An 11,778-nucleotide genomic window follows, 5' to 3' on the forward strand; every position below is an offset into this window, starting at 1 on the left:
GCTGGATGATGATTGCTCGTGACTCGAGCAGCAGACCTAAACCGAGAGGACGCGGCCGGCGCGAGGCTGAGCAGCGAGCATGCAGCAGCGAGTCGAGAGTTTAGAGTCGAAGTGCATGGATGATGCATGCAGGGCGGGCGGCTCGACGATGCGGATGCATATCATGCACGAGCACGAGCCGGTGTGCGCGCGCGCTTTCGGTATTCCGACAACATCACGCGCCATACCCGGCCCAAGCCAGCAGGGATTTGGCAAGGGCGTGAGAGTCGTGAGTAGTTAGCAACGAAGCAGAACCCCATGTTCTGACCCACACACACGCACGCACGCACGCACGCTTCCCACATTCACATTCACGTGATTGCTGATTTGACGATCAGAGTCCACAGCAAATAGACGATGTGCTGCAAGTGTCTCGAGTGGCCTGTCTGTCCGACATACACGTACTGTGAAAGATGACTCACCACTGGCATTCAGAAGATGGAGCAATAAACAACGTCCGCGACTTTTGAGTCTTGATGAGTGGGAGATTCGAGCGACCATAGCTGCTGCTGCTGCAAGCAAGATGGCGCAGCACTCACGATTCTAGACGCCCAGCTGCAGCATCATGCATTTACCGCTGCAGCTATACAAGTTCGGGCAACGCGAGCGCGCCTGGCTGCATAGCTGCAGCGTCCATGCAGCGCAGCTGTATCTTAATCGTGAATTCACGATTGACGACATCGTTGAACTCGCAACTCATCAAAATTCTTGCGCGAAAACAAAAGTCTGGATCAAGAACGTACGTACCAGCGTCTAGAACTCGACGACCTGCTGATCCTTGCTGCGGCTCGTAGGTAGGTAGGTAGCTCTCTGAGCGATGAGTCGGCGATGATGCTCGACATGCCTTTCCTATCGGCACGGCACAGAGATGTGCAGAGGAGCGTGCGCAGCTATAGGCGGGACTTCACCAATCGTAATCGTTGCATGTCAGATCAGACTAAGCAGCTCCTTGATCAGTCGAATAAAGCGTGGCTTCATTTTGATCCTCTGCTCAACAACGCCCGTCCGAAAGACCGACCGCAGCCTTCTTCGCCACCACTGAGAGCGCTCTGGAGCTGCTTGGCGTCCACTCCAACGCTAGCGCACTCCTCGACGGCCCGCGACTTAAGCCAACGGTGTCCAGTAGAAGCACCCACAATCAAGCAATTTCCCGATGATGGCCAAACGCCGCGAGTGTGTGATTGCATTCGAAAGCCTTCGTGTATGGATGACAGTGTGGTGAGGGGACAGTACAAGCGCAAGGGCAAAGAGAAGCAAAGCATCGTACATCGCGCCGTCATGCAAGCGTTTTGAGAGGTTGCAAATCTGTAGTACAAAGAGGCAGAAGGAGACAAATTGAGGGACATTTGTGACGTTCAGGCGGAAAGTGGCAAATTGCGCGAGCCTCGCTGCATCGGAGAACCGATAGAGCATGCGGGAAGAGCGCAAACGCCTCAGACCGCTTCTTGTTTTGGCCGAGAAGGCTGAACCGCACCTGCTGGTCCTTGCGGCATGTACGGACCAGGTATGTGCGTGGGTCTGGGCACTGCATGAGCTTGACAGGTGCCAGGCCCGACACCAGCAATGTGAGCCGGGTGCACAGAGGTGTTCATATTCATGCTGAGCCCGCTCGGTAATGGTACGCCGGGAGGTAGGCCACCGCCTTGCGCAGCGCTGACAGGGATCACGCCATGCGGACCAGGTATGCTGTGCACAGGCCCTCCTGCCTCGCCCATAGATCCTGGCGGCAGACCACCAGCTAACTGAGCTTGCGCTGCCATGAGTTGCGTTTTGAGAAAGGCAATCTCCCCTCGCAACGCGCCGATGTTATCACGTAGATGCTCATTGTCGTTCTGAAGCATTTCAGCTCGCTGTTGAAGCTGCTGCAACCAAGCCTTCTTCCTCTGTCGGCATTTGAGCGCAGCTGAGGGTTTCACAACAATTCGTCAACGGACTGTCTATCGACGTCATTGTTGGGACACGGAACACTCACCTTGTCTGTTGCGCTCCAAGAAGTTCTTGCGCTTCTCTTCGTCGTCAAGGGGTTCGCCATTCTTGTCAAACTCCTCCATCTCATCGTCGCTTCCGGGCCCAGGGCTCCCAAGGGATCCCGCTTCGCTGTGCGGCGTCTTTGCCTTCTTTCCGCCACCTCGTCCACTTGAGCTTCCACCGGTGTTTTTGCGTTTGTTGCCCGAGCCCTTCTTGGGTAGGGCAACACCATTCTGATGCTGTAGAGGGCGCGAGTCGTACAAGGCCTGCGGTGCAAATTGGCTTACGGAATTGGCTCCCGATAAAGCGTGCGCCGCAGCGGTCGCAGCCTCGTCTTCCCTTTTGGCAAGCTCTTGATGTGCTTGAGATAGGAGAAAAAGACCACTAGCTGCGTTGTCGGAGGCGCCATTCTGAGACCCATTGTTTGCACCACCGCCAGTGGTCTTTGTCTTGATGCCTCCTTGCTCGCCGCCGCGCTTGCTCTTCTTGCCTTCCGGAGCGTGACGCGTTTGATCTGGGTTCAACGTCGCGCCGCTGGCCGCCTCCGCACTGGTGGGCCTCAGCCGACTGCCGGGCTTTGCTCCATGCGCACCATCAGTGCCGTGATGTCCCATACTTTGCTGGAACGCCATGGCAAACTGATCACCTTCGCGACCACTTTGCTGAGCGCCCAGATGACCATTGTCCTGCATTCCATTCGCACCTGTAAGAGCATTGAGCGTTCCCGGAGTCAAACCAGGTCCTCCTCCGTGAGTGATCATGGCGAGGAAAGCAGCTGTGCCAGGGCTGGGTGGAGGGAAAGCAGCACCGCCGCTGCCCACGGGCGTGAGACCGGTCTTGAAGTTGCTAAGATCTGGCGTGAAGCCGGTCCGATACGCCGAGACATCGAACGCTGAGCCGCTGTTCTGACCATTGCCATTAGCAGCGGCAGGTCCAGCAAGCATCGCTGGGCTCAGGGGACCGGCTCGGAGAGAGCCAAGAGATGAAGGCCAGGGATAAGAAGTTGTAGCATTACCTTCACCAGATGGTGATGTGAGTGCCGCGACTGATGGTAGTCGAGGACCATGGTGACCTTCGTGGGCGTTGCCCTGCTTCTGAGCTGCAGCGCCGTTCTCATCCTTCTTGTTGCTCGTCTCTTTGGCCACCTTCGATGGCGTCGGGGCAGGCAAAGCGCCCGACTTGTTCCGAGGGGACGGAGAAGCAGCCGCTTTCTCCTCACCCCCCGCGTCATTTCCTTCGGCATCGGCGGGGTTTGATCCGAAACTCTTCTCGAAAGGATTGGGCTCGAGCGCATGTCGTGGATTTCTGGACCCAGGTCGGGCAGAGGGTCGCGAAGGACCTGCGTGAGGTTGCAAATGGTGGCGTCAGCGTGGGGTTCGACGCCACCATAGCCTCTAAGTCGCTAATTGTCTCGAGTGCGCCTCCATGGCGGCTGAGATCGTTCAGAGGCAACGCCCAGGCCGCCACTGCCGACACCGAGCTTGCCCCATACTTGCTACCCATTGTGTACTCACCTGCTGCGGCTGAGAGCGGGCGTGAGACGGGTGTGGGGCCGGGACGAACAGAAATGTCGGGTCCACGCACGCGGAGAGGTTGGCCATACAGCGTTCGCAAAGCAGTGCGGATGTCGGAAGAAGTTGGGGATTTAGGAGGTGCAGATTGTCGAGGCGAAGCGGTGGGGCATAAAGGGGATGGTCCGTTGACGAGAGGCATCTTTGGTCAGCATCGATGTCTGCTCGAGCTTGCGAGAATGATCCCAGTGCTCATTCCGCTACTCAGATGCTCGTGTGCACGCATTGACTCGGGGCGTTTGCACAAAACGAGTGGCCAAGTGAATGTGGGGAAGATGATGTTGAGAAGTAGCAGAGACTGACAATCAAGGCTGTCTTCATGAGAATCAGAGACCTCTGTACTGCTCGCACCTGGACCAGAGTGTGACTTTGGTCGGCTCATTTGGACACTGCTCGACCACACCTTCACTGCGCATCTTGTGCGGTTTCCTCTCTTACTTGCCAGGGACTTGGCAAACGACCCAAGCGAAGTGACACCACTCAGTGGCTCCCAAGAAGTGTGACTCACCAGTGCGGGCAGCAGTAGCCGACATGTTCGCACACAATCTCCGTGCCAGCTAGGTCAGGCGAAGGAGCCAATGGTGCTGGACTCGAGCTTCCAACGCGATCTCCGATGTCTGCGGACCGCTATGTACCGCTGCAACACTCAGACGATGGCAGGAATGTCCGATCGATTGACAGCAAGCCGACGAGGGACCAGCAATGGCGAATGCTCTGCTCGAGCTGCCGCAAACGTGAGATCGGGGAGCCACTCCTTGCACAGATTGACGTGGCCCACGATCCGCTAAGACGTGACGCGTGCAAGCACTTTGTGCAGAGAGGCGGAGAGAGTCCAACTGAGATTCTCTGTTCCGGAACGCAGGGTACTGTGTCACGTTGCGCTACACCTGATCGTAGGCCTAGCTTCCTTCCGGTAAGGGGCGGTGGGGGTTGTTTGTGTGCTGCAAAAGCGGTTAGTGATCGTGCCGTTTTGGACTCGAGTGCTGTACTGTGCGTAGGGAAAGCGTTGACGTAGTGGTGCGAAATTGAGTTTGAAGCGCGTCAGCGGATCGAGTCGCGCGCGCGCTGTGGGGTGATGAGCGCGGTGATGTAGTTTTCTCATCCAAGATGACGACACACCGCGCGCGCACACAGACACGAAAGTTTGGCCAAAGGGTGCTTGCTGGTGGGGGCTCTGCATGGCGGCACATACGTACGCGAGACATTCGGGAGCGCAGGTCCCGCTGCTGCTGCACGACGGGAATCCATAAATCGTGACAGCGCGCTATGGCACACAATTGACCACAGGGGGTCGCGTCGCAGTCAGTCGAGCCAAAGTGGAAGTGGAAGGGGCACCCCGGCAGTCATTCGTGATTACGAACCTCCCAAACGCGTGCATCATCAGCAGCAGCAGCACCTTCACGCGGATCGTGAGCAACCGCGGCATGTTTGCTGGATTATTCACGATTGTGATTGTGATTGAGCTTGCGCTCAGGCGTTATGGCAGTCAAAAGCCGATGCGTACATGACCATGATAATCAGCACGCGCTGGTCATCTCGCCATCATGCACGGCGCGACTGTGACTTTTGCGATTGTATTATGCGCTGCATGCTCGCATCGCGATCGAGGCGGCAGGATCGTGCGCGAGATCGCAAAAATATTTAGCCACGTGGCCCAGTCGACCTCGCCAGCGCCCTTCATGCAGGGACCTAGCTCGGACGCTTGCAGCAGCAGCGCTGGTGCGAGCTGTGAGCACGCTTATGCGCGCCTCCACAATGCACTGCTCAGGCGAGAAGACCATTCCGATCACAACCTGCTTCCAGTATGAGCCGAAGAAGTTGCTGGTCGTCTGACGACGTGCAGCAGGCTCAGTCTGCTGTCTGCTGTCTGCTGTCTCAGATGCAAGCGATGGGCATCATCGGTCTTGTGTGGTGGTGTGGTGCACTCACTGACTGCGGTGCATGACGGGTCGTCGTCGGCATGCAAAGGGGTTGGGATGATCTTCGACATTCGAGCTCGACGTGGATGCTCATTCCTCCTTCGCTTCCACATGCCTGTACCCACACTGCGAACGCTCAAGCACGCTACATTTAGCACATTCGAATCTCCTCAAGCTCTGGGTTTTTCTGATTCTGTTTTCTTTGTTACAAGATGTCGACCGACTCAAAGGTTCTTGCTCACGTCAGTGGCGCCGACCAAAGGCCCAACCTGCAGGACGATGTTGGCGCTCACCATGGTGACGACCGACCCAAGCACCAGGCTGGCGTCGACAACTCGCACTTGAACACTGATGCTAAGGATGAGAAGAGCATTGCCGTGAGTTTTGGTTGGCGCGATGCGGAGGGAAGGCTGCGCGGTAGGCGTTGGCGTACACACGCGGGGCAAAGGAGCTCCTCCAAGCCATTTTTTGACCGCACGCCCCATCCTTCAATCGTGATCGGCGAGCTTTCTTCCTGACGTTGCGCTCTCTTCTCGTCCCGCAGAACAAGCTCGACCAGGCCTCCAAGCAGGACAAGCTCGAGAAGCAGCTCGAGAACCAGCCCAAGCCTCCCCCTACGCAAGCAGCCATCAACGTGAGTGTCTGCATCTGCACTCCGCAGTTGCAGCCATTTACTCGAGCCTTTGCTCACCTCCCTCCCCTCGCTCACGCTATCGCTACAGCACGGCAACGAGCCATCCAAGGGAGCAAAGATTGATGAGGCTCTTCAGGCAGAGGACGAAGCCATTCTGCGCAAGAAGGGTATCAAGTAAAGCTTGATCGGGACGCACGAAACAGTATAGCGTGGGATGTACCACGCGCAAGGCGGTCAGTGCGCGATCTCATCAGCCTGGTACTTGTAAATCGCATATTCATTGCATCACACACCACAAGCTAAAGGTCCTGTAGCAGACGTGTGATCAGTAAGCTTTGGCTGCGCAAGGGCTGCTGCACTTTGACCTGGACAAAGCGGCGAGCAATTGAGGAAGGGCAGATGTCTTGCTGCAAGCGGTCCCATTGGCTCTTTCCGCGCGCCATCATCCGCTTTGACTGCACGTCAGTCATTTCGCCAAGTTCTACGCGCCTAGTGGTACGATGGGTGCGTATCGTGTGTGTCCGGATGACCAAAAATGGCGCTGAAGAGATGTTTGTCTTTCCGTAAGGGAGGCAGCAATGTTGCTAGTGAGCTGCGCTAGGAGCAGCTTTGAATCCCATTTCAGTTCGGTTGAAGCGGGTCTCATCCAAAACTCGTGATTGAAAGGGTCCACCTTTTGCGTGTCCTCGCTCCACACGTGATCTACATTCTTGGGTGGATTCGAGGGACGACGCGTCGTCCCTCGAAAGATGTGGCATGGCAAGGCGATTTCGTCCAAGTCGGAAAAATGAGAGACCATTCTTTCGATCCCAGCCGACAAGCCCAAGTAGCTCACAGTCGGAGCGTCGTATACAGTGATTACATTCGTTTGCATTACGTGGATAGTGGAGGCTGCGAGAAGTTCAATGCACAAAGAAGCCCACTCTCAGTCTTTGTAACCAACAGCCTGGACTGCGCTGAGAGAGGGTTGAATCTTGTAACCTCTAGCCCTATAGATTTCCTCCTCGCGAGACTTTGCGTGGGGGAATTGGGAGACAGAAATGGGCTGCTCTCCGGTCGCAGCGACACGAAGCGCATGACGGCGACTGACGTTGATGTCCTCAAAGACGGCGCTGTGGTCGCAAACGCGGTTGTCCCAGAAAGCAACGTCGTTCTCGTTGTACTTGAAGCGCACCATAAAGTCCGACGCGGTCGCCACGTGACGAGTCAAGAAAGCGACCAACCATTCGGACTCGGCTTGGGGCACGCCGACGATGTAGCGCACAAATCCGGCGTTGAAGAACAGGGACTTCCAGCCAGTCACGGGGTGGACGCGAACGAGAGGATGAGTGGTCTGGATCGGCTCGCGACGGACGTAGTTGCCGCCCTTCTTCGCACCTTCCGCCTGCTCGACGGCAGAGTGGACTGCGGAAAGCTGCTCCAGGTACTGGCGCATAGGGTACGACAGCCTGTCGTACGCTGCATATTGATTGGACCACAAAGTGTCACCGCCAGCCTCGGGGGAGCTGTACAGTTTGAAGCTGGTGTATGAAGGTGGATTGAGCTCGTACGTGACATCGCTGTGCCAAAGTCTTTCAGTGGAGTGCGACAGTGGCTACGAGGTCACACACCGAGCACATGCGACGTTAGATTTTGGAAAGGGGATGGCTCGCTTTCGTCGCTGGGGAGCACTCACGCCGCTGTACACCTTCTCGCTCTTGTTGTCGTCTGGGTGACTGTAAACCACGTGGACCTCGTCGAGGTCTCCACGAGCAGGCACACCGGTGGTCGCATGCTTGTGAAGCTTTCCGTAGTAGCGGCCGAACTCGAGTTGCTGCTCGATGGTCCAGTCCTCCTGGTCGCGGAAGAAGACCACGCCTCGCTCGGCGATGAGCAAAGCGAGCTCGTCCCTTTGCTGGTCGTTCAAGGAGTTAAGCTTAACACCGACCAGTTCGGTACCGATGGTCTTTGTGATGTTGCGTACCTCCTTAGCAGCGCCGAACAAGGCCTTCTTCTCCTTGTCAGCGAACAGTCCACGGTCGCGAGCAGGCGTGTGTGGCTCGAGCGCGGCCCAGTCTTTGCTGGGAAACGTTGGCTTGAAGTCGTTGTATTTGTAGCCATCGTCCGACTTCAAGTAGGACTTATCATGATGTTCGAACTGTGAGTACTGACGATACTTGGGATCGTCCAGACCGAGCTGGCTCAGCTTGGCTGCTGCACTTGCAGCGACGTCCTGAGCTGGTTCAGCAGTGGCGATGGGGGCCATGGTGATATGACGGCTTGTGTGGAGGGGAGGGTTCAGAGTATTCTGTGAGGTGCTCTGCTTGGGCCGGGAGGTGTCAGGCGATGTTAGGTAGTCGGCAGCTTTGCGATGGTGATCGTTGTGAGGGCGAGCGGAGTCTCATCTTTATACTTTGCAATCCCGACGAAGCAATCCCTGGCCATCTCTAGCTTTGGAGCGTGACGAGCTGTGCTAGCTCAATACGGACCAGGGAAGCTAACGCAAAGACGGTGACCGCGAAATGACGTGCTGGAGGCATGATATTGTGGAGGCTGACCCCGCGAATCGCTGCTAACGTCGCACGGCCTGTGACAGACGCAATCTCCATGTTGTTTCGTCAGACACTGATTCCAGGAATACGACATACTCTTCCCGCGAATGCCTGTCCTCTCGCAACCAGATTCCGACTGTCATGAAGTGTGGATCTGATGGAGAGTCGCGAGTCCCAGTAGCTTGTAGCATCATGAGCTTTGATTTTCAAATTCCCAATTCGACGCCTTAGCGCCCAACTGTTGTGCACTCGGGATGCTCATTGGTCGCTTTGGTCGTACCTGAGCTTGTGATTGCGTGCTGATGATAATGCAGTCGCATCGGCTGCAGCACCCTGAATTCTCATGTATCTCTACCACTCGTGACTGCAGCATTTATCACCGGTGACGCTTCTCCGAACAGCATCGCGCCGCTCGACTTTGTGTCCCATCCAGTCACGTCGTTTCGTCGAGCACCCCGCTTGATGATGGGGCTACTCAGACTGCTTTCTCGTGAAATCTGCACGCTGGCGTTTCCCAAAATTGAATGGTCAGTGCGGCTGTCTCAGGAGATGTGGAATGAAAGCTCGAGTGGGCTCTTTTTGGCCAAGGGCCACGCGGGGGCTGACTCGTTCCAGGTGACGTGATGGGCGGGGCTGGTGCCGAGGGCTTCGTCGTGCCGACGGCCGGCAGATCTTGGCAGTCGTTGTCCACGTAAGCCAGACTGAAGGGCAAAGCACCGCAACCAGCAACCGTCACCAGTCTGAGTCATAGCACGCTGGGTCCGCGTAGCCCGCTAGCGAATGGTAGTCAAGATGTCGCCATCGCAAGCATCGAGTTGCGTGCTGAAAGGATGCACATCGCACCTCTGACGATGCACGACGCGCCACGCAACGGAGCCCTTCCAGCAGATTATTCTCGACCCAAAAGCCGCGTAGCCGGTGGCCCTGCGCCATTCGCAACTCACGACGACCCATGAACTCTTAGTTGCTACTCACTGTACTCGTGAGTGTTCCGCCATCCCTTGTTCTTCACAGCAATTCATATACACCTCACGCCTCTGGAGTGCCAAGCATAAAGCTCGTCACACAAAGGCTCACCGATGTTCATCTAAACACTCGTGACTTTTGACTCCTTGACTGTATTCGAGACCTGGCAACAACATCACCGCCGTGACTCGCCATGGGACGCGTTTGCGATCGCTCTCACGAGCTCAGATTCTTATTACTGATTTCTCTAGGTCGGCTGCACTTTGACCCATCACCGAAAGTCCTGCCTTCGACGCTGCAGACAGGGACATGCTCTGCTGCGCTCGATCGTAGAGCGCATCACCCTTTGCTCTCCGCCATCGCATCGGCAGGTAGCATTTTGACTTGCGCTGAACTAGTCTCACTCGTGCTGCCATCTGAATATTGCAGAGCGTACCTCATTTCGTATCTCTTTCGTAGTACCGATTCCTGAACAAACAGTGACCTCGTGCTCCGCCACAGCAAGCGCGAGCGCGCACTACAAATCCAGATCTCAGCAATGTGATTGAGTGGCAAGTGCAGGCACTGCATCCAGTTGACCAGCAAATTGCCCGTCATTCACGAGTTGTCGAAAGACTCAGGGACTCATGTGAAGTGCATTTCTATGCCTGTGACCACCTTGGGGCTATCCTCATGCGTAGTACGAACGATTGAGTGTGCGCACAGGCCCCTAGGATCTTCACATGAAGTCGGCCCGGAGACAAAACGCTGATGAGACTCCAGCTCGCGCCGCAAACGGCCCACGGTGAGGGAGCTACCTCAAGGTCCGTCGGGTCCGCCTGCTAGGTCGTGTGCAGGCAGCCGCCGCTCGTGAATAGGCAGGCATGGCTCGTCGTGTCACCATGGAGCTTCGTGCTCTGGTCTGGCTGCTGGCTGATTTGCAAGGCTTGCCCAAATGCATGGATAGGAGGAGATTGTTGATCAAGACACCCGGCTAGTCATGACAGAATTTTGGCTGTCATGACCAGCAGTTATCATGTCGAAAATTTCTGGAAAGATGCGCTCCGTCGCGTCGGCCCGGCCGGGAGCCTCCCTTTGCACGTTCACAATCAGAAACTCGGGCAGGCGCAAGCTGTGCGAGAGTCACGAGTCAAGTGACAAATCTTGACACATGTGTGATCGAAGTATTCGTTTGATTTGGTTGTAGTTGCAGCACGAAGGGTCAAGCTTACTCGACCATCAATTCTGACTTTTGATTAAACAAGCTAACCTGACTCCTGAGCATGATTACAAGTCGTGATTCAAAGCCCGCCGCTTCGGAAATCGCATGGAGACCCCGCGTTTGGGTGATGGCGGAAGCGAAGACCTTCTTCTGTGTTGATGCTCCGTGCATAATGATGCACTCACAATTCGTGTCACACACAACACGGGCCGCTCACCGGGTCCTTGCAGTCACTCACGACTCGCTTATTGCGGCGCTAGTCGTGAGTGACGAGAGTCAGCAAGGTCGCAGCAGGCACTTCGTGAGCGCGTCCATAGTACGTACATATGTTATAGCGATGAGGTTTATATGCTGGAACAACCTCTCGTGCAGACGTGACTGCCGCGACTTGCTATTCTCAGCGCTGTCTGCCCTGCATGCCTCACGTATCTCCATGGACGTCCCAGTAGTGTGAGTAGTCGCGTCGAGCGCCTATAGCTATTGGTGCCATACATCAAGTCAGATCGATTTATGGAGAGTCAGATCAGTGGCCAGGAAGCAGATGGTGCATGCTGTCAGTCACTCATCAAAGTCACGAATTCATAGTAGCAGATGTATATAACGCCAGAATGTGCCGAGTACCGGATTGCGACGCAAGCAACCCTTGGCAGCTGCCAGCATGATGGTGGAACACAGCAAGACCTGTTTCTCATGAATCTGCAGGTCGTGTACCGTATATGCCATGCCGTTTATTCTTTTTGTCCGCATATGTGCTCTTTGGCGGCTGTCGAACAGAGGTCACGCGCAGCCCATGCACACACGCAGCGACTCGACATGCACGATTCACGATTGAATATACTCGTGACTGTAGCCAAGGCGGTCTTGCATGCAGGCTATAGCTGCTCCTGCTCCTGCTGCACGTCCTTGCCTGCAACAGCAGCGAATCAAATCACCAAAGTAACAAACAAAA

At 55.9% G+C, this 11,778-nt stretch overlaps 3 protein-coding genes across 3 annotated transcripts; 1 reads left to right on the plus strand and 2 right to left on the minus strand.

The window, feature by feature from the left end:
• Positions 1-1,315: 1,315 nt before the first annotated feature.
• On the minus strand, positions 1,316-3,589 carry IE81DRAFT_340805 (hypothetical protein; the record flags this gene model as incomplete). The annotated part of the gene is made up of 5 exons (XM_025515624.1): positions 3,347-3,589; positions 2,295-3,312; positions 2,012-2,246; positions 1,541-1,942; positions 1,316-1,344 (listed from the first exon to the last, which is right to left on the minus strand). Exons 1-5 carry the CDS (start codon positions 3,508-3,510, stop codon positions 1,316-1,318), a joined length of 1,848 nt encoding a protein of 615 aa, XP_025370601.1. The 5' UTR covers positions 3,511-3,589.
• A 1,764-nt stretch (positions 3,590-5,353) lies between these two features.
• On the plus strand, positions 5,354-6,682 carry IE81DRAFT_322517 (hypothetical protein). Its single transcript, XM_025513662.1, has 4 exons — positions 5,354-5,874; positions 6,042-6,131; positions 6,220-6,364; positions 6,431-6,682. The coding sequence occupies exons 1-3, from the start codon at positions 5,710-5,712 to the stop codon at positions 6,307-6,309; spliced, it is 345 nt and encodes a 114-aa protein (XP_025370602.1). The 5' UTR covers positions 5,354-5,709; the 3' UTR covers positions 6,310-6,364; positions 6,431-6,682.
• A 290-nt stretch (positions 6,683-6,972) lies between these two features.
• Positions 6,973-8,512, minus strand: IE81DRAFT_91271 (TauD-domain-containing protein). Its single transcript, XM_025517739.1, has 2 exons — positions 7,807-8,512; positions 6,973-7,725 (listed from the first exon to the last, which is right to left on the minus strand). Exons 1-2 carry the CDS (start codon positions 8,374-8,376, stop codon positions 7,057-7,059), a joined length of 1,239 nt encoding a protein of 412 aa, XP_025370603.1. The 5' UTR covers positions 8,377-8,512; the 3' UTR covers positions 6,973-7,056.
• Between the last annotated feature and the right edge of the window lie 3,266 nt (positions 8,513-11,778).

Source organism: Ceraceosorus guamensis, assembly GCF_003144195.1.
Source record: "Ceraceosorus guamensis strain MCA 4658 unplaced genomic scaffold IE81scaffold_20, whole genome shotgun sequence".
Lineage (NCBI taxonomy): Eukaryota > Fungi > Basidiomycota > Exobasidiomycetes > Ceraceosorales > Ceraceosoraceae > Ceraceosorus > Ceraceosorus guamensis.